This window comes from Mustela erminea, chromosome 19 (genome assembly GCF_009829155.1).
Source record: "Mustela erminea isolate mMusErm1 chromosome 19, mMusErm1.Pri, whole genome shotgun sequence".
In the NCBI taxonomy this organism is placed as follows: domain Eukaryota; kingdom Metazoa; phylum Chordata; class Mammalia; order Carnivora; family Mustelidae; genus Mustela; species Mustela erminea.
The window spans coordinates 14,256,320-14,280,750 of record NC_045632.1 but is presented as its reverse complement, the minus strand read 5'-3'; the positions used below and the strand labels follow the sequence as shown (position 1 = coordinate 14,280,750).

At 58.9% G+C, this 24,431-nt stretch overlaps 2 protein-coding genes across 3 annotated transcripts; one reads left to right on the top strand and one right to left on the bottom strand.

Annotated features, from left to right (window-relative positions):
- The first annotated feature begins 17 nt into the window (after positions 1–17).
- BCKDHA (branched chain keto acid dehydrogenase E1 subunit alpha) lies at positions 18–19,658 on the top strand. 2 transcript variants are annotated; one of them, XM_032323528.1, is made up of 9 exons: positions 21–328; positions 8,890–9,072; positions 9,176–9,262; positions 12,913–13,021; positions 15,918–16,079; positions 17,630–17,836; positions 18,063–18,204; positions 18,422–18,593; positions 19,144–19,658. In XM_032323528.1, the coding sequence occupies exons 1-9, from the start codon at positions 218–220 to the stop codon at positions 19,312–19,314; spliced, it is 1,344 nt and encodes a 447-aa protein (XP_032179419.1). In that variant the 5' UTR covers positions 21–217; the 3' UTR covers positions 19,315–19,658. The 2 variants fall into 2 exon arrangements, with proteins under 2 accessions (XP_032179420.1, XP_032179419.1); XM_032323529.1 differs by lacking the exon at positions 8,890–9,072 and having other exon boundaries at positions 18–328.
- A 380-nt stretch (positions 19,659–20,038) lies between these two features.
- B3GNT8 (UDP-GlcNAc:betaGal beta-1,3-N-acetylglucosaminyltransferase 8) lies at positions 20,039–21,957 on the bottom strand. The gene is made up of 2 exons (XM_032323540.1): positions 21,853–21,957; positions 20,039–21,470 (listed from the first exon to the last, which is right to left on the bottom strand). Exon 2 carries the CDS (start codon positions 21,436–21,438, stop codon positions 20,245–20,247), a length of 1,194 nt encoding a protein of 397 aa, XP_032179431.1. The 5' UTR covers positions 21,439–21,470; positions 21,853–21,957; the 3' UTR covers positions 20,039–20,244.
- Between the last annotated feature and the right edge of the window lie 2,474 nt (positions 21,958–24,431).

The following is a 24,431-nucleotide window of genomic DNA, read 5'->3' as shown; positions in this document are numbered from 1 at the left end:
CTCTTTGCCTGTTCTAGAAACAACTAAGTTGAGGCGGTCAGAGTGATTTTGGAAAGCTAGATTGTTTGGCCCTCCCATACCTGTGCCGCAGAGACCTCAGGATTAGCACCTTGTGGTTTTTGGCAGGGCGGTGCTAGCAGTTGAATCAGGTTCATAAAGGGGCAGCCCCCAGCCTAGCGGAGGAGAGGGGCGGAGCGCTGTGGGGTTGTTAGCCAAAATGGCGGTGGCGGTGGCAGCTGCGGCGGCGAGAGTCTGGGGCTCAAGTCGAGGCTTGGGCCAGGCTGGCCTCCTCCTGCGGCGGTCTGGGGCTCGGGGCCTGGCTAGATCTGTGAGTACCTGGGGAAGTTTTCTCTGAGGGAAAATAGGGATGTCAACACCGTCTTCCCATGTGGGGGTCTGTGCAGGGAGTGAAGAGGGGACTGTCACAGAAGGGACAGGGGCTGAGAGAACTACTCGGAGAGGACACTCGGGAAGGACTTCCACTTCCTCAGGAGAGAAGTGAGGCAGCTCCTTCGTGGGCCCGGAGGGAGGGAGACAATTTGGGGAGAGGGAGGGGATTCCTTTTTAGTTGCTGCTCATCCCCGCGGGAGGCCGCGTGGACCCGGGACACGGGAGGAAGGCGAAACATTTCCTCGGAGGCATTGGAGAGTGAAACTGCCCAAGGAAGAGACTTTCTTCTTGGTAAAGATTCCCTCTCCCCCTTCAAAAAGGAGAAAAAAAGAGAAAGGGTTTTCCGGCGCGGGCTTTTAAAGTGTCCTGCTTTTCTTTGTTCCTTTACTGCTGTTCTGATTTTAAAATGAATTGCGTAACAAAGTCGTTTGATCTAGTGTCCCGGATCGAATGTCAGAAAAAGGACCTGTCTGTTTCGGTCATTCAGCAGAGGAGATAACGTATAAAAATTTGTTGAGGAAAAGAGCTAGAGAGGTCCAGGCGGAGCAGCACCCTGTCGACATTTCTGAGTAACATTTGAGAAATGCCTAATTCTTTTTTTTTTTTTTTTTTAAGATTTTATTTATTTGAGAGCGAGCGAGATAGGGAGGTTGGGAGAGCATGAGCTGTGTTGAGTGGCAGAGAGAGAGAGAGAGAGAGAGGAGCAGACTCCCTGCTGAGCAAGGAGCCGGGTTTGGGGCTTGATCCTAGGACTCCGTCATGACCTGATTGGAAGGCAGCTGCTTAAGGGAAGGCAGATGTTTAACCGAATGAGCCACCCAGGTGCCCCCAAGAAATGCTTAATTCTTATTAAAAGGGTCGGAATCCTCTTGGGATGATGCTGCTAACTGTAAGTTCACACAGCAGAAGTCTAGCTGGAAGTTTGATTAGAGGGAGAGAGGCACTGGGCTGTGGAAGAGCCATGAACTTAAATTTCACACACCAGAGAGAATGGTGTTTCGGAAGGTGAGTTCGTATCTCTGCTGCTTTCCAGCTATGTGGTCTTGGGCAAAGGACCTCTACAGAGGGGTGCATTTTCCTCTTTTTAAAATGCTAATTGACTACCTTGTAGGGTTGTAGTAAAATTAAAAAAATGTAAAGTGAGAACTGGACCTGATACTTGTTGTTTTTTTTTTTTTTTAAATTTATTTATTTATTTGACAGAGATCACAAGTAGGCAGAGAGGCAGACAGAGAGAGAGGAGGAAGCAGGCTCCCTGCTGAGCAGAGAGCCCGATGTGGGGCTCGATCCCAGGACCCTGGGATCATGACCTGAGCCGAAAGCAGAGGCTTTAACCCACTGAGCCACTCAGGCGCCCCTGGACCTGATATTTGATAAGGGCAATAGGAATGTTGGTCACTGTTGAAAGTAAGGGTGGAGGGAAGGGACAGAAACTGACCTTGGAGATCAGAAGAAAAAAGGAGGTGACCTTGGCAGGACCTGGATTGGTGAAGGCCCTTGAAAGGAAAACTGTCCAGATCTTCTGGGGTTGAGTCTGGCCCTCCGATCTCTAATCCTTTAGGAGAGTAAGGTAGACTCTGTAGGAGGACACTCTATATAAGGAGAGAAGCAGGGGAGGAGAGTGAAGAGGGTGGGCCTGGCATAAGGAGAGCGGACATAGATAGGAAAAGGAGACACTTGAAGCAGGTAATTCTGGAAAGATTTCTGGAGGAGGCTGGGGGTGGGGCAGCTTTCTGTGTTTGGGCTGTTCTTTGTGGCTGTTTTTGGAGCAAGCAGATCCTGATCCTAGTTCCAAGAGTCCATTGGCTGGGCCTGTGGGGCGGGAGGTGGGTAGGGCAGAAAGCAGGGAAAGGTCATTTATGGCTGATTAAATCTGCTTCATTCCAGGCTCAGACTGCCTGCTGCTTTTCCCTCTTGACTCTCCTCCTTCATTTTTTTGGTGGGTGATGTGAAAGGGAGATTTTTTTGGAGGGAGTCTTTCATAGTACTTACGTTTTATTTGTGCATTTAAAATTTTATTTATTTATTTATTTGACAGAGAGAGGACACAAGCAGAGGGAGCAGCAGGCAGAGGGAGAGGGAGAAACAGGCTCTCCACTGAGCAGGGAGCCTGATGCAGTCCCAGGACCCTGGGACCATAACCTGAGCCAAAGGCAGCTTCTCTCTCTCTCTCTCTCTCTCTCTTTTTTTTTAAAAAGATTTAATTAATTAATTAATTAATTTTTAAAAAAGATTTTATTTATTTATTTGACAGAGAGAAATCACAATTAGACAGAGAGGCAGGCAGAGAGAGAGTGAGGGAAGCAGGCTCCTCGCTGAGCAGAGAGCCCGATGCGGGACTCGATCTCAGGACCCTGAGATCATGACCTGAGCCGAAGGCAGTGGCTTAACCCACTGAGCCACGCAGGTGCCCTAATTTATTTATTTGACAGAGATCACAAGCAGGCAGAGATAGAGGAGGAAGCAGGTTCCCTGGTTAGCAGGGAGCCCGATTCGGGGCTGGATCCCAGAACCCTGGGATCGTGACCCAAGTCGAAGGCAGAGGCTTTAACCCACTGAGCCACTCAGGGGCCCCCTGAAGGCAGCTTTATTTATTTATTTATTTTTTATTTATTTATTTTTTTAAGATTTTATTTATTTATTTGACAGAGAGAAATCACAAGTAGATGGAGAGGCAGACAGAGAGAGAGAGAGGGAAGCAGGCTCTCCGCTGAGCAGAGAGCCCGATGTGGGACTCGATCCCAGGACTCTGAGATCATGACCTGAGCCAAAGGCAGCGGCTTAACCCACTGAGCCACCCAGGCGCCCCTGAAGGCAGCTTCTTAATCAACTGAGCAGCTCAGGAGTCCCTATTTGTGTATTTTTAAGTTTATATATTTGTATAGTCCTTGCTTGCTTTTTTCCACTTTTATTACTCTCACTTGTTTTTATTTTTTTATTTTTTTAATTTTTAAAGTAATCTCTATACCCAATGTGGCTCTCGAACTCACAACCCAGAAATCATGAGTTGAATGCTCTACCCACTGAACAGCCTAGAGTCCCTCTCCCACTTGTATTTTCTAAGATTAAAAAGGAGACCATTTTTGAGAGAAGGGAAAGAGTAGTGGGATTTATTCAAACAATATTTTAAACAATTTTGTTGTTGTTGTTTATTTGCCAGAGAGAGAGACACAGAGAGAAGGAGCACAAGCAGAGGGAGTGGGAAAGGGAGAAGCAGGCTTCCCCCTGAGCAAGGAGCCTGATTGGGGGCTTGATCCCAGGACTCTGGGATCATGACCTGAGCTGGAGGCAGACAATTGATTGAGCCACCCAGGCACCTTCTAGTCAAAGAAGATTGCAGACCAGGATCTGTCCGCTAGAACATTCTGCAGTAGTGATGGTGTGTTTTTGTGCTAGGTGTGTGCTGCCCAGTACAGTAGCCACTTGACTACACTTGGGTACTGAGCTCTCAGTGTGATCAGTATGGCCCAGGAACTGAAGTTTTCATTTTATTCAATTTTAATCAGTTTAAATAGCCGCAGGTGGCTGGTGGCTGCCATATTGGATGGTGGTGCAGGGCCAAGTGCAGAGATCTGCTTTGGGGGAGGGTGGAGGGGCTGTGTTGCACCTGACAGGTGGGTGGTTGGGGGAAAGGCTCGGGCTGCCTGGCTTCATCTCTGCCTGCTTGCCTCTCTTTTCCACGTTCCTGTTGCCCAGGAGGTGTTCGTCTGATTCCCCTGCTTCCGGGCAGGTGATAGCAGACATTTCAGTGCTCAGGGAGAAGAGGAGAAAGGAAACTTAATTGTCAGGGAGTCCTGAGCTGGTTTCTCAGCCACCACCCCAAGAACCAAGAGGGGTCCCAGCCAAGTCACTTCACTTCTGTGAGCCTAGCAGGTGGGGTGACTTGAGTCCCTCCTCTGGGAGGGAGGAAACACCTAGAGCTCGCTCTGTGTGGATTATCAGTGATGTTGTCTCTCTGACTGTCGGGAGCTGAGTCCTCTGTATCGTGAAGGCCACAGAACACAGGGGCTCTGGCAAGCATGATGCGGCCCGGGGCACTGCTAGCGGGAAGTCCCAGCGCGCATGTGCCATCTCCAGGCGTCGGTGCCCAGTGTGCGTGGAGGCACGAATGGAGATGGGCATTGCTTATCTCCTCACCGTATGGGTCCATTGCCCTCTTGACTGGTGGCTTGAGGTCCAAGGCCTCATTTTTCACATCAGGAAGCACTTAGGAGTTACGTCACCAACTCACTCCGTCATTCCGTCTAATACAGCCACACTGCAAGGTACTGGCAGTTTTCTTCTGTCATGAGTGGGGAAACTGAGGCCTGGGGAGGTGAGGTCTGAACTTGGCCTTCTGGACTGTAAAGCCCAGTGTCTCTCCATAGTACCAGGCTGCTAGGAGAAGCAATAGGGCTTCAGTTCAAGTCTTGCAACATCGTCCTTGGTCTGGTCTTGAGGGTCTGGTCTTGGCGTGTAACAGCAGCTTCTGCTTGGGGCCTTAGGGGCTGATGAGAAACTAGTGGGGGGCACCCCAGCCCCCACCACGCCCTTCCCTCCCTGCCCTTCAGCCCCCTGGGCCCCTTTGCCCTCCCTTGAATGAGCTCCTTCTACCTGGAGGCCTTTGTGGGAATATGATACTTTAGGTGTCAGCTGACCAGCCGCTTCCTGGGAGAAGCATTCCTGACCAGTGTCCATCTGTAAAACGGGGACATCGGTGGCACTTCTCTCAGAGAGACATGAAGATGAAAGCAAATGGTTCTTAGGAGGCACTTGTCCTGAGTACTCGGTAGGATCTCAAGAAGTGGGGAGGCTACAGTTTTTCTCCAGGGACAGTAAGTCTGGGGCTGTCAGAAAGGGTGTCCTCCCTCGGGACTTCCCGCTAGCAGTGACCCGGGCCGCATCATGCTTGCCAGAGCCCCTGTGTTCTGTGGCCTTCACGATACAGAGGACTCAGCCCGCTGGCAGCATCCACAGAACTGTCCACGGCCAGACCCCCCTTTCTCTCTAGCCTCCTTGGGCAGCTCTGTACACCACGTTGTCATGATCTCCCTGCCCTGGGGCAAGTCACTCCCCTCCCCCACCAGCCCCCAGGCCTGAAGTGAGAGGATCCTGCCATCTCCATGGGTTCAGAGAAGGTGGGGAAGTGCATGGTATCAGCTCTCCTTCCTAATGTGTTGCAGCCTCATTCATTCTCTGCTCTCTCCACTCACCTTGGCCTTGTTGGTTGCTGGGGACTGGTGCCTTCCTCCCCCAGCCTCTGCCTGCCTCGCCCTGCTGATTCAGCAGGCCTCGGTGTAACTCCCCCTTCTCCAGAAAGCTTTCCCTCATGTTCCCTCTGATGCTGGTCACAGAAGATCCCCCTAGAGCCATCTCCCCCTGGACCTGTGGAGTAGCAGTTCTCGTCCTTTCCACAAGGGGACACTGGTTCAGGGAGATCTGATGGCGTTGCTGGATAGGAACAGAGCCCCGACCAAGCCTTTTAGCACTGGAGTCCCTTCTCCTCCCCCTCCTAGTGGGCGTCCACCTGGCACCTGCTGCAGCCTGTAACCTGCGTGTTGGGTGTTGGTCACCTGGCCACCCCTCTCCTCTTCAGCCAGTTTAGGGCCCAGTGGGGTGCCATTCAGTAGCTTCTGGCTGGAGTCTGCTCTGCGGAGAGTCTTAATTAACCTTGGGGCCAGAGGGAGTGGCTCCACAGGGGGCCTGGCACCGAGTACCTGCTGGGCCATGCAACCCTCCAGAGCAGGCCTCTGTTTCCTGTGTGGCTGGAGCCAGGCTTTGTGCGGCCATTGTAAGCTGCCGGCCACCACCTCGGCAAACCTATCCCCTCCTCCCCACAGTCAGAAGAAAAAGAGGGTGGAGTCGCATCCTTCCTTAGGCCATTCTACACTCCTCCCCAGGGGGGACATTTCCTCTGGACTGGCCACTCACCCAGTCAGCACAGTAGCCTTGGGGTCCGCACCCCAGTGTCACAGGCCCAGGAAGGAAGTTCTCCCCCTCCGCCCCGCAAGGCAAGGCCAGTGTGGGGTGTGCCAGGGTGCCCCGATGGCCGCTGCTCAGCCTCCAGAGGCAGGCAGAGCCCTGTCCTGACAGCCCAGTCTGTTCTCAGCCCTGTAACCTCGTCCTCTGCCCCCTGCCAGCCCTGAACCCCCAGCCGGCCTTTCCACCGCTTGCTGTTACTGTCCAGGGTGCCCTGCTGCCAGATCTTCTCCCTAGCTCTTCCTTGTCCTCTTCCCGAAGGGCCAGCCATTTTCTGTTTCCCATTTCATACCCTTCTGAGATTTTGGGGTGGTTTTCCTTTCTACCAAGTTTTGAGCTCATGAATGCATCCCATCCATGTGCTTTGTGTCCCTCATGTCAGGAACTTTCTGTTTCAGCCCTGTGTAGCCGTTCTACACATGAGGAAATTCGTGGGCACAGGGCGTTTTGCAAAGAGCCATGTGGTGAGATCAGATCCTGGCACCCACATCAGTCGGGCTCCAAGGCCAGCAACCCCACGCACTCATCCCTCTGTCCCTTTGGTAATGGCCTGCCAAGTGCCTGCTGTGAGAATCGAGCCCAACACGCTCCCTGCCCTCCCCGAGCTTGTGATCTGTGTGGGAGGCAGACACAGACTGCCGATCCTGGGGGTGGGGGGACAGAAAGTTCTGGCCAGTGTGGGTGCTCAGGAGGGGGGCGTGCGGGTGGCCGGAGTTCAGTGGCTTCCCTCACAAGCAGGGGAAGTCTGCCGCTGTGGTCACGCCTGGACCTGCCCTGCCGTGGGGAGTGTCGTTTCCTTTATTTCCTCACAGCCACAGACGCAGATAAAAGCCCCCGTGCTCACGCTTCCCCCTGGATCCTTGGCTGCTCTGCCAGGCAATTAAAGGAGGAGGAGTGGGGTGCACACCTGAGCACCTGAGGGGTGTTGGGGAGCCAGCCAGTTGCTTGTTGAGTTCCTCCCGGAGGCAAAGCCGTGATCCCCATAGATGGGCAGGCAGAAGCTGGGTCAGCCATGGCAGCTGGGGGGACGAACAGGGCTTTGGGGTCTTCTTGTCAGCCCGGCCTGCTTTGGAAGCTGACTGACCTGTTTGTAGCTGTGGTGCAGGTGATGTTACCCCCAGTATCTCTGCTTCCTCCCTCCTCAGGCCAGAGCAGGCAGGCTGAGGACCCAGTGATATTGTGGGTGCAGAGCTCCACTGGCAGCTGGCCAGGGCTTGCTTAAGGGGAGCACTGGCAGTGCTGAGACCAGGTCAAGGCTGAGAAATGGGGTTGGCACCCAGAGGCTGCCCAGTGGACTTTTCCTGGGTTTTCCCTGCCAGCAGAGGGGGTGCCCATGCCCACCAACCCCCAGGGCTCCTCTAGCCATCCAACTTCTTCCAGTTTCCACAAGTGACATTCCATCCTTTGCTTTCTGTCTTTGGCATGTTCTGTGACCCTGGCCTCCGGGGCTCCTTCCCTGACCCCCAGCTTCCCTCTCACTCTCAGGTTGCTTCCTTAGGAAGCCTGGCTCCTTCCCACTCTCCCATGCCCAAGGCTTCTCTTGGGCAAGGATGAATCAGCCCCAGCCTCAGCTGCACTTGCTTGGCCGCCAGCTTCCTCCCTGGGCAGCAGTGACAGATGTCGTGCTTCTCTTAGGTCCCCAGAACCCGGCTCAGGGCTCGGAACAAAGCAGGTGCTCAAATATTTGTTGAAGGAGTCCATCTGGGCCTAGAGGGGTGGGGGTTGGGACAGGAGCACAGAGGCCATCGAAGCATGGAAGCTTGCTGGGGGGAGAGGGGAACAGACGTTCAATAAAGAGATGGGTGCAGCCGTGTGGTGGTGGCAGAAGTGACCGTTGACATTTCCTGAGCGTTTGCCCTATGACTTCCAAGTACTCTGTTAACCAGTTTTGTGTGCAGGATGTTGTTCAAGCCTCACGACACTTCCACGAGGTGGTTTCCCTTTTACAGATGAGAAAGGGGCCCCTGGCAGAGGGGAAGTCACTCTCCTCTGGTCACCTAGTAAGGGATTTGAACCCAGGCAGGCTGACACCCAAGACCCCAGAGACTTCCTCGATCCTGGGTGTCCACCCTGGTTGTGTGGGGGCAGTGAAGAGCCCATCCGGCCGGCTGGAGGGTACTGAGGGCGGGTGAGCCTGCAGTGGCAGTGGGTGACGGTGAATGGGGGTATCTGGTTAGACTGGAGAGGCTTTGAATGCCAGGGTGAGGCATCGGGGCTTCTGACAGAGCAGCTCCTGGTTCTTGAGCCGACTGCTGCTCTGCAGGGTGTTTAATCTTTACAGCCGCCTTATGCAATAGATGGTATCTGCCCCTCAGTTTTACAGATGAGGAGACGCAGAGGAGTTCTGGTGACTTGCCCAAGGTCACACATCAAGAAAGCGGTGGAGCTGCGATCCGTACTCAGTGTGTCAGGCCACAGGGCCCACTGGGGTCCAGGGGCTTAACTACCAGGCCATACTGCCTGCTGCCCTGAGGTCAAGCCAGGAAAGCCTCGGCTTCTCCTGACATGAGCACCCCCACCCCCACCCTCCTCTCTCCCCAGCTCCCCCAGAGACAGGAGCAGCAGCACTTCCCGTCCCTGGATGACAAGCCCCAGTTCCCGGGGGCCTCGGCGGAGTTCATAGACAAGCTAGAATTCATCCAGCCCAATGTCATCTCTGGGATCCCCGTCTACCGTGTCATGGACCGGCAGGGCCAGATTATCAACCCCAGCGAGGATCCCCACGTGAGAGGCCTACTCCTTCCCCTACTGTGTCTCCCATGCCTGGGCTCCTTGTCTGTCTCCTCTCTGGTCCCAACTGCCCCGTGTCTGTCTGCTCCACCTGCAGCTGCCCCAGGAGAAGGTGCTCAAGCTGTACAGGAGCATGACTCTGCTCAACACCATGGACCGCATCCTCTACGAGTCCCAGCGCCAGGTGCGTGCGCTGGGCCTGGGGAGGGGGGTTCCTTAGGTCGCCATGCCTGTGTTTGAGCCAGAAGATGACTCCCAAGGTGGGGTGGGGGTTGGAGGTCCTTTGTCTTGGTGTCCTCAGAGTCCTTGAGGTTCTCAAGGATAGAGAACGTTGGAGGAGAAGTTTGGGACGGGTGCTGCCTGAGGGCGGAAGCATGGATCAGATCCTGCTGTGTTCCTGGCCGGGGGCGTGTCTGTGCTGGGGACGATCGACAGGAAGACCTGACAGGCTTTCCCTTGGGGAGCTCCCAGTCCTGAGAAACCAGGGTGCCACTCTGTGCTTCTGGGCGCCTGCGTCACACAGACTGTGAGCCTCAGCTGTGTTTGTGGTCGTGGACAGAGACCTCGTCAGAGCAGTGTCAACAAAGAGGCAATTTATGGACTCAGGTAACTTCACTTTCAGAGGGTCCTGTTTCAGGTGTGGCCGGATCCCAGGAGCTCAGTGTTACCAGACTTGTTTCTCTCACCGGGTGTCTTTTCCATGCTCTCGGCTTCCTGCATCTGGCAGGTCTAGGCTCGAGGACAAGTGGCGGAGAGAGGATCAGGGCACAGGCTCCAGGGCAGGACTTTACAACCCAAGTCTTCATTCTGCCATTTTGTAGCTGTGCCCTGGGGGAGTCGCTTCATTTGTCAGGTCTTCCCGTTGCCTTAAGGACTGCCAGTGGCATATGTTGTGGCCTTAGGAAGAACGACATTGGTGTTTAGCCAGCATACGGTAAATGCTAGCTATCATAATCCTGCCAAGCTCACAACCTTTTTGCTTAGCAGCGGAAAGAGAATGTTTGCTTCCTGAGGTTCCAGCAAAGGCCAGGGCTAATGCTCGTGGTCTGGGCTTTGGTCACAGACCCTGCCTTCAGCCAGCCCTTGGTCAGGAGAACCATGTGCCATCCCTAGGATCCAAGAGAGCAGTGGAATCCATTCCTCCCAGGGCCCAGGGTTCCTGTGAGAAAGGTGGGATGAATGTTGGGCAGTGGGCCCTTGGGTGCCCGCGGCACTTGCTGGGACAGGAGTAGGGATGGGCCTGAGAATCAAGCCCCCAGGCCATCCTGTGGACTAAAGCATGAAACCCCCTGGCCTATGAGACAGTACTGAGCAGACTCCCATGCACAGGACACTACCTCTGGGTTTTCCAACTTAGGGTTGTACCTCCACCCCAAAACTTGCCCAGAAACTTCCCTTGGCTCCCGTACCCCACAGGGGCAGGCCTGGCCTTTCTCTTCCCCTATCCTCCATTCCCCTGTGGCCTGGGCTCTCTGCTCCCCTCTCTGCAGCCTTACCGCCAAGGCTGGGCCACCCCTCCCCGCTCTCAACATGCCTGGGCTCCTCCCTGCCGGAGTTGGCTGTGCAGACGGGAGCTTTGGAATCCAAGAGATGCGAGTCTGGTCACAGCCGGGACTTTGGGCAGCGATTTTGCCTGCCTTTGCCTCAGTTTCTTCGGTATGCTAAAAAGTGGGGATAGCAAGGTAGGGGTAGGAATTCTGTGAGGCCCAGCGCACAAAGCGCCTTGTCCCCTGGCTGAGGAGGCCAGTAGGATCAGAGCAGACCTCAGTAAGATCCACTCCTGTGTCAAGGCTCAGCTTATATTAGCCAGGCTTCTGCTCAGCTGTAAGTAACAGACCTCCCCCAGGTGCCCCCCAAATCCTAACAGAAACCAATGCAGTCACTTAAACAGATTAGGAGGGCTTTTAATCTTGCATAGAGGAAATCTGAAAATGGGGTGTGGGGCCAGTATGGTGGCCCCACGATGTCATTGGATACCCAGCTTTGGCTTCTAGCCTCGAGGGTCCTTCATGAGCCAAATGGCCACCGGAGCTAACTCCATCATGCCGCATTCCAGGCAGTAAGTGGAAGGAAGGTGGCAGGTCAGACATGGCATGTCCCAGCTATCTCCTCATGCCCACTGTTCTAGAGCTTTGCAGGCAGTCCCACCCAGTAGCGTCTGAGACACTGCATGTGGTGCTCCCAGCTGCAAGGAGGCTGAAATGTGGTCTTTCCACGTGGGCAGCTGGTGCCTGTGGAATGCAATCTCAGTTAGCAAGCACAAAGAGGGGTAGGATACTGGGTAGGTGACCAGTGACCTCTGCCTTGAGCTGGGTCCAGTTTCCTGGGTAGGAGGCCTCTCCAGCGCCTCCCCACACCACCCTTGACAGCCCTCCCAGGCCTCTAGCGCCCAGCATCAGCCCATGTGGCTGTGGGAGGTCAATTAACTTTTAATTGGCTCCCAACTTAGAGGAAAGCTTTATTCATCTAGTTCTCCCACCATGACAGCCTGGGCTGCAGAACACATGAGGACTGGGCAGGGGGCATCCCTCAGATACTGACCGGAGCTCTCTCACTTTATATGTGGTGCCGGGGAGCTTAGTTCTGGCTGTGTGCCAGGGGTGCCGCAGATACCCGGCCAGACTTCACATCTTAGCCCCAGATCTACTTGGCTTCTTGCCTTGGCTGTCCCACACCAAGTTTAGCCTGTCCAGACTTGACCTCGGCATCTTCCTCTCTCGGGCCATTTCTCAGTGGAGGGTGCCACCATTCACCCATCTGCCCAAGCTGGAGACCTGCATCTCCTCCCTGTCTCCATTCTCCCCCTCGCATCACTTTCTCCTATCTACTTTACTTTGTCCCTCCCTGTTTAGTTAAAAATCTATTCTGCTGCTCAGCACCACGTCAGGATCCTAGATTTCCTGCATTTCTGCTTCACCATCGTGGGCGAGTTGGCTTTCATCCCACACGTGTTGCCTCATTTTCGCAAGATGGCTGCCACAGGTCCAGCCTCCCAGCAGTGTGCCAGGCAGAAGAAGGGCTGGGGCCAGCTACACTCATCTCTTTTATCAGGAAAGCCAGAGAAGATTTCCACTTAAGTCTCTGGCTGGAACTGTGTCTGTGGCCACCTCTGGCTATAAGGGAGATTGGGAGAATGTTTGGCTTTTCCAGGCTCTAGAGTTGGGGGGCTCAGGAGAAGGGAGTCGGCCAGGGCGTCAGTGTGGCCAGGGTCTGCCGCTCCTTGGCACTTTGACTCTGCTTAAGCCTCTCCCCTCCACTTCTCTGCCTGCCTCCTGCCGTGACCAGGCCCAACTACCCCCCACTCTTGCCTGGTGGGCTGCACTCAGTCCTGCCACCACCATCCATTTCCCACATGACAGCCAGAGAGCTGTTCCTGAACTGTTACTCTGGGAAGAGCTGTGGGCGCAGTTCTCAAGGTAAAGTCCTGTTGTGTCATTCACGGCCTTACTGGGCACTGCCTCTCCGCCTGGTCTGTCCCCACCCCTCCCACTTTCTGTCCCAGCCATTCTGGCCTCGTGGCCTTAACTGTTATCTCTCCTTGGAAACCTGCATCTCCCCCAGCTTTGCCCGGCTCAGGCATTTCTCCCTGTTGCCCCTCTGCGGCGGGCTGCACACACATGTCGGCCTCCTGCAGAGCCCCAGCAGAGTCCCAGCGCTCTGCCTCTCACCAGTCTGGCAGTTCCTCTGGGAAGGTGGGAACCCCAGCCTGGCCTGGCCCAGGAAGTGTGTCTGGGGATGAGTGAAGTCTCCAGAAGCTGGGCAGTTATCTGGATGGTTGCCTGTCATTGCCCAGCATAATGGAGCCCGGGCCCCCGGGCCCTCCTGCACCCCCAGGGCCGGATCTCCTTCTACATGACCAACTATGGCGAGGAGGGGACGCATGTGGGGAGTGCAGCGGCGCTAGACAACACGGATCTGGTGTTTGGCCAGTACCGGGAGGCAGGTACGTCTGCCGTGTTGGTGGCCTGCGTCTGTGGTCCCCATGGAGACAGGTCAGGCCCCGTCCCTCTGGGTGGTTAGGGGAGGCCCGTGTTAGCTACCCCGGATACTCTTCTAGGAGCAGCTTGATGTCAGGGAGGATTAAAGAACTGCAGGGAGAGCTTTCTGAGCAAAAAAGGGCCAAGCCAGGTCCAGGGGTGTGTGGCAGCAGGCTTCCTCCGTCTGGAGGCCAGGCAGGGAGGCTTATAGAGAAGAGCCTATGCTTGGGCCGCTCTGTGCTCTGCCGGCTGCCACTGTCAAGTTCAGGTCAAATTGCTTCCCTTCTGTGAGCCTCTGCTCTGTGATCTCCAACACAGAACCGCTGATGGCACTGTGACCCCTGCCTGGCGAGTGCTGGCAGCATGCAGTCAGGGCAGGCCTGGCCTCAGGGGCCCCACATGGGGACCCCCGTCCAGAGTGTAGGGCTCCCCTGGCCTCTCTGGGCTCTGTGTCCTTCAGGGAGCAGAGCAAACAGGAGGCCCTGGCAGTGGCAACCTGGACTGGCCCCTTCTGAGTGAGGAAGTGACAGAACGAGAGGTGTGAAGCAGGTTGATGAGCATGGAGGAGTGACTGGGTAAGGGCTGTGGAGGGGAGTCACGGGGCAGGGGACACAAAGCCCGCAGCACAGGGTCTGGCACTGGGTAAGCGCTCCAAGTTGGAGGCGATGTGCCGGTGGGGGTGGGGGGCTCTCACCTGGGACAGCTCTTCAGCAGCGGGCAGGTTGGCTGGGCAGGCAGTGTGGCATTCCCATCTGCTCCCGTCCCTGTCCCCCACGCACTCCAGGGACAGACGTCCTGTGTATTGGGTGTCCCCAGACACTGAGCTGTGGGCCCCCGCCAGATTTGCTGAGCACCTCCCACCTCCCACTTGTTTTTGCTGAAGGGGCCTCTCTGGTGAGGACTCCAGGTGGGATGAGCAAGGGGCTTGGAGCTGTGGGCAGCCACTGGGCTCTCCTCACACGGGATGGGGGGCTGGCCCTGGGTGCCCTGCAGGAAGGAGCCCTACCGCGCCGAAGCCCCCCGCAGAAGGCAGCCTGTGTCTGGGCAGCCGCGAGGGGTGGGAGTCACGGAGACCTGTGGCCGGCCTCGCTGGGGTGGCTGCTCCCCTCTCTCAGTCCCCGTCTTTGGGGTGCGGAGAACAAGGGTGCTCGGAGCAGTAGCCAGACCCGCTCCCAGCTGAGCTCTTCCAGGCCCCGGTGCTGTGCTAAGTGCTGGACCTGCTTTTGCCTGCCCTGATCCATGGGAAAGAGCCTCTCAACAGCCACGTTTCCTGTCTGAGCCAGGCGGCAGGCAGCCCAGAAGGTTCTGGCCCAGTGTGCAGGCCACGAGCCTCCTGAGGGGTGGAGCCCTCTGTGGTGCTGCCCACGCGGGGCCGTTCGGTGTAAACCAAGGATGTAAGTGGCCTGCTGGCCGTGGCACCGGCAGGAAGGGACCCTCATCAGGGAGCTCACGGGCAGCACGTTCCCACCTAGAGCAGTTATTGCCGTGGGGCCTGTGGTTTTCCGGGGCGTCAGGCCCACCTGGCCCCAGGACTCCTGGCTCTGCCCGCGGCTTCTCGCGCTGTGAAGAAGGCCCCTGACATGGCCCTCAATCCCACACTGACCCGGGCACCCCATCTTTGGTCTGTGTTATGTACCACGTGGCCACCCTGTGAGTATGTGAGTATGTGTGGGTGACAGGAAACCCCACGTCTAGTTCTATGGAAGGCGAAGGCTGCCGTCCCGCCCAGCACCCCCACCCCGACTGCCACTTCAGGTGTGTGCTTGGGACCTGACTGTCTGGGCAGTGCTCACCGTGGGCGGGGTGTCTTGGCCGTGGCACCCTGTTAGCTGGTAAACAACCCCCCAGCCCCGCTGCAGCCCCAGTCATGAATGGTGAGTTCTGTGTGGCCCCCCACACCCCACCCACCGCCTTACGGTGTGACCTCGAGCCGGCTCTGAGAGCTCTCCTACCTCAGTTTCCCTATCTGTAAATGGGGAGAATAATGCTCCCTCAGGGGTCGTGAGGATTAAGTTAATCTCTGGAAGGTGCTCCGAAGAAAGGTGCCCGGCCCCAAGCGTTGTATCCATATTGCAGTCCTTCAGGGAGCGTGGGCACAGCCGGCACAAAATGTGGCTGGTGTGCAGTGGGACCCCGATTACATCATCACGTGAAGGAATAGTTCCCCAGTGAAGGAAGAGGTCTGGAAATGCCTGCACCAGCCAGCTGCTGCCCTGCAGTGCTCAGGTTCTGGGTGCTTCCGCGCGCGTCCTTGAATCCCCAGCGTGGCCCCTCGGCTGGGGGTGTGACGATCGTCCTCCAACGAGAGCGGGTCATTGCTCATCCCAGGACCACCTTGACTTCGTCCTGTCCAACTCAGCAGGCCAGACCCCCTTCACCCAGAGTGCTTCCATGTGGTGGAGAGGTTTGGTTGGAAGAGAGGGTAGTACAGCCGTGAACACGTTCAAATATCATCTCTCTAGTTCAGAAATTGTGGGCTAGCGGCCTGTACTTTTACTTTGTTCATGTAATGATTTTGGAAGTAAGGTATGAGTTGAAACATCAGTAATTTCTCATTTAAAAAAAAAAGAAAAAAAAGATTTTGCCTTCTTTTGAAAAGCCAAGCCATGAGCCATCGGGCGTCTCAGAGCAGCTGGGATGTTTGGAACAAGGCCTCCCTTTCAGGATAGGCCCGAGCTCTGTGGTCTGCCCCACCCCCTCTGAGCCTCTGAATCTGCCTCCTCTTCCCTACTCCAGTTCCCTTCTGGACCCATGGGAACGTGGAGCCCAGGTGGCAGGGGCCTTGCCCTGGGACGGCCAGGGGTTGCTCTGACTCCGCGCCAGCCGCAGGCTCACGCGCACCCCGCCTCCCCCGGCCCGCAGGTGTGCTCATGTACCGAGACTACCCTCTGGAGCTGTTCATGGCCCAGTGCTACGGCAACGTGAGCGACCTGGGCAAGGGCCGCCAGATGCCCGTGCACTATGGCTGCAGGGAGCGCCACTTCGTCACCATCTCGTCTCCGCTGGCCACACAGATCCCGCAGGGTGAGGACCCGGCCCCGGGCTTGGGGCTCGAACACCAGTGTCCTCCCCGGCGTGGCCCAGCCCTTCTCCTTCCCTGCCCTTCCGGGGGCTCCCGGGGGAAGGGGTGCCGGTCTCGAGACTTTCCAAGCACAGACCCTTCTCGTCTGGGAGTCTCCAAAGGAGGGCTCTGGTTTGGCAGGCTGGGGCTGGCATGACCATGCTCTCGTTTCCTGACCTGCCGGTCGCGTCGGTCCGCTCACCGACATGGCGACTGCGCGCGACTGAGCGTGAACCAGCTTTTTGCAAAGGGTACCTGGGCAGAGCTGAGTTCCTGCCCCCAACCCTGCTCTCCCTCAGTCCTCGGAGTCTGACTCTACTGAAGCTTACTCTGGCCAGCCCAGTCCCTAGAGCAGTGAGAGTCACTTTGCTCAAAAGTGACCGCTTAGGGAGCAGAGCCCTTGGGCCAGGCCCACACCCACATGGCATGGAGACCCCGGAACCTGCCCTCCCTCCCTGCCCTCTGGGCCTGTGGTTCAGTCATGGGCCAGCTGGGCTCCGGCTGTCTCTGACCCCGGGTGGCTGAGAGACATGCGTTGCCGTGTCCATGGGGCTGAGCAGCGGGATGGTCGCTGGCCCATCCGTGTGCCTTCGCTCGCTTAGCTCCAGGTGCCTGGAATAAGGCGCCGTTGGCACCTCTGAGGTGGGAGGCGGGTGGCGGGCAGGGCAGCTTTGTGAGAGGAGGTGACATGTTCCCTGAGGGTAGGTGGGATTTCCAGAAGGCTGGGCCCTGGCCCCTTACCCTCCGTTTGAGTGACTGTTAGACCTCTTGGCTGGCAGACATTGGAATCCCTGCTATGTGGGCACTGTGCTGGGCGCAGTGAGCAAGAGACAGACGCCTCAGTCCTCCGTGTGGAGGACACAGGCAGGAAGCACGCAGGGGGAGCACGGGGAGCAGATGAGGTGGGAGCAGTCCTGCAGGGACGGAGAGGGAGTTGCAGTGATGGAGGAAGGTAGGGGGTTGTGTCATAGGTGACATTTCTTACAGACCAGAAGGAGCTAGGGAGGGTGCCATGTGGGGTTGAGGCAAGTGCGTGCTAGATGGCTTGAGGGTTGGGAGCCCGTGGCAGGCGTGGAACCAGGGCGGGAGGCCAGGGGCTCGGTGGTGGCAGGGGAAGGCTGTGGATCCAGGGGAGGCTGAGAGCAGTGGGAGCCGCGGGGGAGAGAGGTGCCAGGCCGGAATGGCAGCCTGGTTCACATTTTAACCATTTTAACTGGCCTCTGGCTGTCCCCGGGCAACGGGTGGGGGCGGGAGGAACAGGAGGCCAGTGAGGAGGCTGCTGGGAGCTCAGGCAAGGTGACCGGGTGAGCAGACAGATGGGAAGGAGGCCGGGGGACACGGGGTCAGATTCTGGCAGAGTTTTGAGGGTGGAAGAGGTGAGGGGAGCAGCTGGAGTCAGGGGAGTCACCATTGGCCGGGGGTGGGGGGCAAGAGCGGGGCGGGAGCCCTGGAGTGAGAGGACAGAGCCGGTGGGGGACTGCTCCTGCTCACCGCCTCCCCCCCCCCCCTGCAGCGGTGGGGGCAGCCTATGCGGCCAAGCGGGCCAACGCCAACAGGGTTGTCATCTGCTACTTCGGGGAAGGGGCCGCCAGCGAGGGGGACGCACACGCCGGCTTCAACTTTGCCGCTACCCTCGAGTGCCCCATCATCTTCTTCTGCCGGAACAATGGCTATGCCATCTCCACGCCTACCTCAGAGCAGTACCGCGGGGACGGCATTGGTAGGGGCCCAGTGGGCTGCTCCCCAGTCTGCGTGCTTGCCCTTCAACCCCCGCAGTCCTTTCCCTGCCATGTCTGCAGCAAGGGGTTGCAGGAACACTGCCTTGCCTGCTCCCTCTCCCTCCTCCCCCTTTCTCTGCTCATTGTCCTCATCTGAGCCCCCCCCCCGCCCCCCCCGCCCCATGCCCAACCTGCCTTTGTCCCTGACCTGCCTTTCTGTCCCCACAGCTGCCCGAGGCCCGGGCTATGGCATCTTATCCATACGCGTGGACGGCAATGATGTATTTGCTGTGTACAATGCCACCAAGGAGGCCCGGCGGCGGGCTGTGGCCGAGAACCAGCCCTTCCTCATTGAGGCCATGACCTACAGGTGCCTGCCTCCCCCATTCCCCCTGTGGCCTTGACCCCATCTTCCCTGCATGGGTCACTGTCCCCAGAATAGGACCCTGTCCCTTTTATTGGATACTCACGTTGGATCCCCTTTGTGGCCTCTATTCCATTGCTACCCCTTCTCCCCTAGTCTTTGCCCTCCCTCCTAACCCACTGCAGGAGGCTCCTGCCTGACTCTGGGCCCCCTCTGCCTGCAGGATCGGGCACCACAGCACTAGTGATGACAGCTCAGCCTACCGCTCGGTGGACGAGGTCAACTACTGGGACAAGCAGGACCACCCCATCTCCCGGCTGCGCCACTACCTACAGAGCCGGGGCTGGTGGGACGACGAGCAGGAGAAGGCCTGGAGGAAGCAGTCCCGTAAGAAGGTGGGGGCCTCAGGGGGCGTGGTCCCGCACAGTGTGTGGTGGAAAGCCTGGAAGGACTGGGGGCACACGGAGCTGGGAGACCTGGGCATAGCCCAGCAGGGTCTCACTGCCGCCCGCAGTGCCAGGCTGCCTGGGCACGCGCCTTTGCCGGGTCCTAGCTGCGTCCTCGGCAGGGACATGCAGGGATCCTCGTCGGGGGCTGTGCGAGGGGTAGGTGCCTTAATCCATGTGCAGTGAGTGTCCCACTCCTCAGCCTGGAGCTGGGGCAGTGCGCCCTGTGGGAAGAGCTGCCCTGGGCTCGGGCCCTCCTTCTGGGCCTCAGTTTCCTCACATCTGAACGGCTGCTGTCTGGTCCCGCCCCACCAATCCCTGCATTTAATGCAGTGCCAGACCTCGCGGGGCACGAGGGGCCTGGCTGGAGGTGCTGACGACGTGGATCCTCTCACCCCTGCCCATCCTCTTTTCTGTGCCCAGATGGGAACCCCGGCCAGGGTCCCACAGGTGCGGGGTTGGGGACCAGCTGCGTGCCTACTGTCCCCCCCTCCCCCAGGTGATGGAGGCCTTCGAGCAGGCTGAGCGGAAGCCGAAGCCCAGCCCTAGCCTGCTCTTCTCCGACGTGTACCAGGAGATGCCCACCCAGCTCCGCAAGCAGCAGGAGGCCCTGGCCCGGCACCTCCAGACCTATGGGGAGCACTACCCTCTGGACCACTTTGAGAAGTGAGGCCTGCTCATCCCCGACCCCCACCTCAACCACCCTGAGGGGCAGCCCCACTCTGGGAGGCCCAGGGAGCAGCAGGGTACCACCCTCCTCCTGCAGTCTGCTCCCTCCACACTACTGGGGCCAGGCTCCAGCCCCCATCCCCCACTCCTCTAGGCTGTTACCTGGTGGGGCTCAGAACCCCTCCTCTCCTGTTACAGTGCCTTCTCCCGGGGGGCTGGGCTGGGCCTGCCGGGGAGCCTTTAGGACTAGAAGCCCCTTGGGGTGGGCGTGGTGGGTCAGCCTGTGAAGTTACTTCCTCAGTGAGAAGGGGTCAGCAGGTGGCCAATAAACTCTCTTGGCTCGTACCCCCTGCTGGTCTGTTTCCTGGACGTTGGGAGGTGGGAGGAGAGCCTGGACTGGCTGGTTTGGGATCACCCCGTTTCACAGATTCCCCCCCCCCCCCACACCCAGATAAAGAAGTCCAGGCCGTTGAGACATGTACTTCCCCCGGAAACTCTAGCAAGCTGGAGGATGGTGGCGGGGAAGGGGTTTCCTCCCAAGTCAGTCTCCTGTTCTCCCTTAGGTGGGACAAGGCTGCTGTTGAGCAAAGTGACTAGGAGGTCACCAGAGCTGGCCCTACCCAGTAAGTGGGGGGAGGGTGTCCACTGTGAAGGCGGGTACAGCTGCACTCACTCTGTCAACTCCTCCGGGGCCCCACGGGCGGGCACAAAGATGACTCCGGGTCTCAGAGTGGGGGGTGGGGGTGCATATTTTTCAAAAATAAGAAGTAGATAAAAACAGTCTGTCACCTCCTGCTGCCCAGCCCCCTTGCCTGGGAGGACCAAGGAGGGGCTCAGGCAGTCACAATTCTAGGGTTTCTCTCTCCCACGGAGGCCCGGGAGAGGTGATGTCCAGGTCCGCCCTCCTTCCTCTCCCCAGCACCCCCACAGCTCAGCACTGGAACTGGGGGTCCTGCAGCTGCTTCCAGAGCCGAATGCTGTTTTGGGGGCTGAGGGGCTGCACCAACAGCAAGTCCCGGAAGGTGCAGGGGTCGGCTGTTTGGTCTGCTGGCCAGGCTGTGCGGAAGCCTTTGTGATCCCTGGGGGCCAGGCCCAGGGCACGGAAGCACAGGCCAGTGTAGACGTCGTCGAAGGGGAAGGGGGCCACACGGGCCGCCGCCTGCAGCAGCCAGGGGGCCAGGCGCCCGGCGATAACATAGCCACCCCCACTTGCATAGGCTGGGTAGTGACCTTTAAAGAAGGATTGGGGCACATAGAAGGGCCCTCTAGGCTTCCGGAGGGGCTTGGCCTGGGTGAAGACCTCCCCCAGGTAGAGGCCTCGGGCCCAGCTGGGCGGCAGGCCCCGCAGGTGCTCCAGGAGGGCGGGTGTGCGCACAAAGGCATCATCTGGAGCCTGTAGCACGAAGCTGACGCCCGGGCAGTGCTCGCCCAGCCAGGCCAGCAGCAGCAAGTCTTTGAGTGTCCGATTGAAGGGGACGTCGAGGAAGTCCCAGAGCAGCAGGTCACCGTAGCGGCGGCTCTCCCAGGCCACCAGTGAGCTCAGGTCAGGCCCCCCCTCACCCTCGGGAGACCCCAGCAGGAAGAGCAGCCGGACTCCTGGAGCCGGGCCGCCCCATGTCTCCCTCACGGCCTGCCGTTCCGCAAAGCGCCCCGGTTCCGACTTCACAGCCAGCAGCAGGTAGGGGACATCGGTGCCTGAGCAGCTGGCCACTTGGCCACTGCCACTCCCAGGCCGCCAGGGTGGGAAGCTCCGGCAGGCCGCCGACAGCAGGAAGCGGCGGAGGCTCTTAGGGTAGGACTTGAAGTCTGGGATTTCGGCAGCCGCGGCGGCCCCCCAAGCCTGGCAGCCCCCTGCCTCTGCACTGTCCCCACCGGGCAGGGACCCCAACCGCCACTGCTGCTGGTTCCAGTAAGCCGAGGGCAGCGGGCCAGTGTGGCCCAGACGGGCAGAGAGGTTAGCCGGCAGGGTGGGCTCAGGGCTGGCAGGTGTGGGGCCTGGTCGGGTGTCTTGGGGTCCCTGGTAGGCTTTGCTGAGCCGAGATTCGGATGTCCACTCGATGTACACCTTGAGGCCCAGGAGCGTGAGCAGCGCTGACAGGCAGAGAAGGCACTTGGGGCAGCGCATGACCCAGCCCAGGGAAGGGGTGGCCACGGGAGCTGCAAAGGAGCCACAGAGGCCTTTGGGGTGCAGGGATGGGCGCCAGCAGTCCCTGCTGGCCCCTGTAACCGCTTCTCTCAGCCCCAGCCCCTAAACTGGCTCCCTGCCCAGGACCCAGCTCTTCCCTATTCCTGGAGCTCGGAACACTGTTTAGTTCTTCCGACTTGCTGCTCCTTCTGCCCGGCCCAGCCCATTCCACGGACCTATTCCGCAGCCCCACCCCAGGGACCAGGGCCTTGGCCATTCCAGCCCCCGTTCATCTCCTCACCGGGAGTCAGAATTGTAGGGTCCATCCTTTCACCTTCTAGAGCCCAGCCTCCGTCCTCCCAACAATCCTCACCCCAGGGAAAGGGGGCCAGGGACCTGCTCCCTCCTCTTTACCTCTGGGTCCAGCTCCCGCCCGCGCGGCGTCCGGGGGCCTCCGGTCAGGCCCTCCCTCGCTCCCTCCCTTCTGCCCCGGCCGAGCGGCGGTGCCGTAGTCGGAGCCCAGCCCAGCCAGTCCGGAGGGGCGGGGAGGGGCGGGGAGGGAGGCTGCCAGGGCCCCAGGGGCCGGGAGGGGCTGGGGCGGGGCCGAGGGAGGAGGGCCGGGACGGGAGGGGATGGGAGAGGAGGCCAGGAGGCCGACCTGAGGGATGGGGCTCTGGCGTGTTGGGGCTGGTTTTTTGGTGAGACAGCGGAAAGGTGCAGGGGTGGCCAGAGACACAGATGGGGGACCCAGTGAGGCGTGGCAGGGAGAGCCAGGGGCCTGGGAGAGTCTGAGGGAGGGTGAGGCTGAGGGGCCAGGCCCAATTCTGGGGTGGGCAGTATGGTGAGGTGGCCCAGGGACAGGCAGAGTCCTAAAGTGGCAGAGCTGGGCGGGGAGGTTGGGGGGGGCGGGAGGGGGAGCCGGGCTGGCGCCACGCTGAGGAGGCGGTGGTGAATGTGCTGAGGGGATGGGTGGGCAGTGCCAGAGCTGGTCGTGGCCGTGGCAGTCAGGGTGGGGGTGGGGAAGGGGCTGGTGGAGAGGAGAGATGGACAGGGTTGGGGGAGACCTCTGGGGCAGGCAGGGGAAGGGAGAGGAGGGACGGAGGGGGAAGAGAGGGCTGCAGGGAGAGAGGGAGAGGAGTGGTGTGGAGTTGGGGCAATGCCCGTGCCTGTGCCCGTGCCCCTTCCCGGAGGAGAGAGAAGTTAGAGGCAGATGGGCGACCTGTGGGGTGGGACTGAGAAGGGCGTCTGTGGAGCCAGAGCCAGGGTAGAGCAGGAGGGGACAAGATGGAAGGGGTGGGGGAGGGCGGTGCCAAGCTGGAGGGGGCCTCAAGCTGAACTGACCCCCCCACCCCCTCTGCCCCCTTTGGTGCCTGGTGTTTGCCTGGGGGTGGGGATCCATCCCTTCCCCGGCCTCCCCGAACCCCAGCCCATCTGGGCCTCTGGGACAGGAGAGGATGTTAGAGAGGGTGTGTCAGGTATCTGCATCCCTGCCCCCATCCTGCTGGGGTGGTATCAGCTGTTTGGGGAGGTGGGCAGGCGGTACCTCCTTATCCCTGACCTCTTGGTACCTTGGGGTGGGACCAGGGGCCCCACTGAGCCGGGCCTGACCCCCTTCGCTCCATCCTGGGTTGGGAGGACTGTCTGGACCATCTCATCCTTGGTACCTTGTCTGTCAGCAGCAGCTCATTTATCTGTCCAGAGCTGACTTCCAACCCCCGAGTCTGAGTGATGGAGCCCATGGGAGCAGCTGGAGGAAGAGCGTGCAGTGTGTGTGTTGGGTGTTAATGCACCAGAAGTGAGGGGGCAGAGCCGGCTAGGGGCCCGGGGTGGGACCCTCAGCACCCGGGAGGGGTCTCCCAGCCTCCCCCTCCTGCTTCCACCCTGGAGCTCACCTGGCTCCTCTCACTTCTCCCAGGGGTGCCGACACTGCTCCTCTGGGGGGTGGTTGGAAATCTCAGGGTGCAGGTTGGGTTGCTATGGGCATCAGCCTGGGTCCAATCAGGAGGTGAAACCACCGGGCAACTGGAACAGGGACAGCCCATCATTGTGAAGGACCCAAGAGGTGCCTTCTTGTGGAACAGTTGGGGGTGGAAGTGCATCTCCCTCGGGAGCCACTCGGTCCAGCACTGACCTCGCTGAGCTCTGGGTGCCCCCTCTGGATTCTGCCAGGGTGGCTCAGCTCCTTGTCTCAGGAACTGGAAGCCACGCTTGAGTCCACGTTGTAGTCAGCAACCTGAAAAAGCCACTAGAGCCGTCCAGCCGCACTGGCTAGCTCCCTCGTTCCCTCACGTAAGTACCCTGGACCGTGAACTCGGCCCTCACTGGTCTAAATCCCTTAGAGTGGAGCTCCCCCACCACCCCCGGGGTTCTGACTGTTTGCAAATCTTGCCATTGCTCTGGTGTAGAGGCTGGCCCCTCTGGGTCCTTGTGGGGCGGCTGTGCCCCGGAGCCTGCAGAGATGGAAGCCGGGGCCTCCGGGGGTCTGGTGAGAGCAGGGGTGCTTGTGGTGAGTCTGAGGAAGGGCATCGGCCCAGGGGAGGGGAGCACAGCGTTCCCAGCACAGGCAGGCTCCTGCTCTCCTCAGCCACTGGGCACAGACACTCGAGTGACTAGGGGGTCCAAGATCATGTTTCCACAAGGTCCAACCAGGGGACCCCATCACAAATTTCAGGGACCCTCTGTACTAGGCGGCACCCTCACCTGCACGTGAGAAACTTATCAAGACTGCAGATTCAACCACTACCACTCAGCAATCTGCAAACTTAAATGCCGTGTTTTTAGTGCTTCAAGGGATCTTGGGGGCAGCACAGAAGCTCTCCCCCTCGAAGAAGGCAGCCTGAGCTGAGCCAACAGCCCTGACCCTGTCCTTGTCTGTGGGTGCTCAAGGGCACTTCGCGGAAGCTTCCAGCACCTATCTTTAGAACTGGCGTTACTGGCACAGCAGTCAGGTGCAGCAGCCACAGGGCTCCCAGGCACGTGCCTCAGCGGGCACC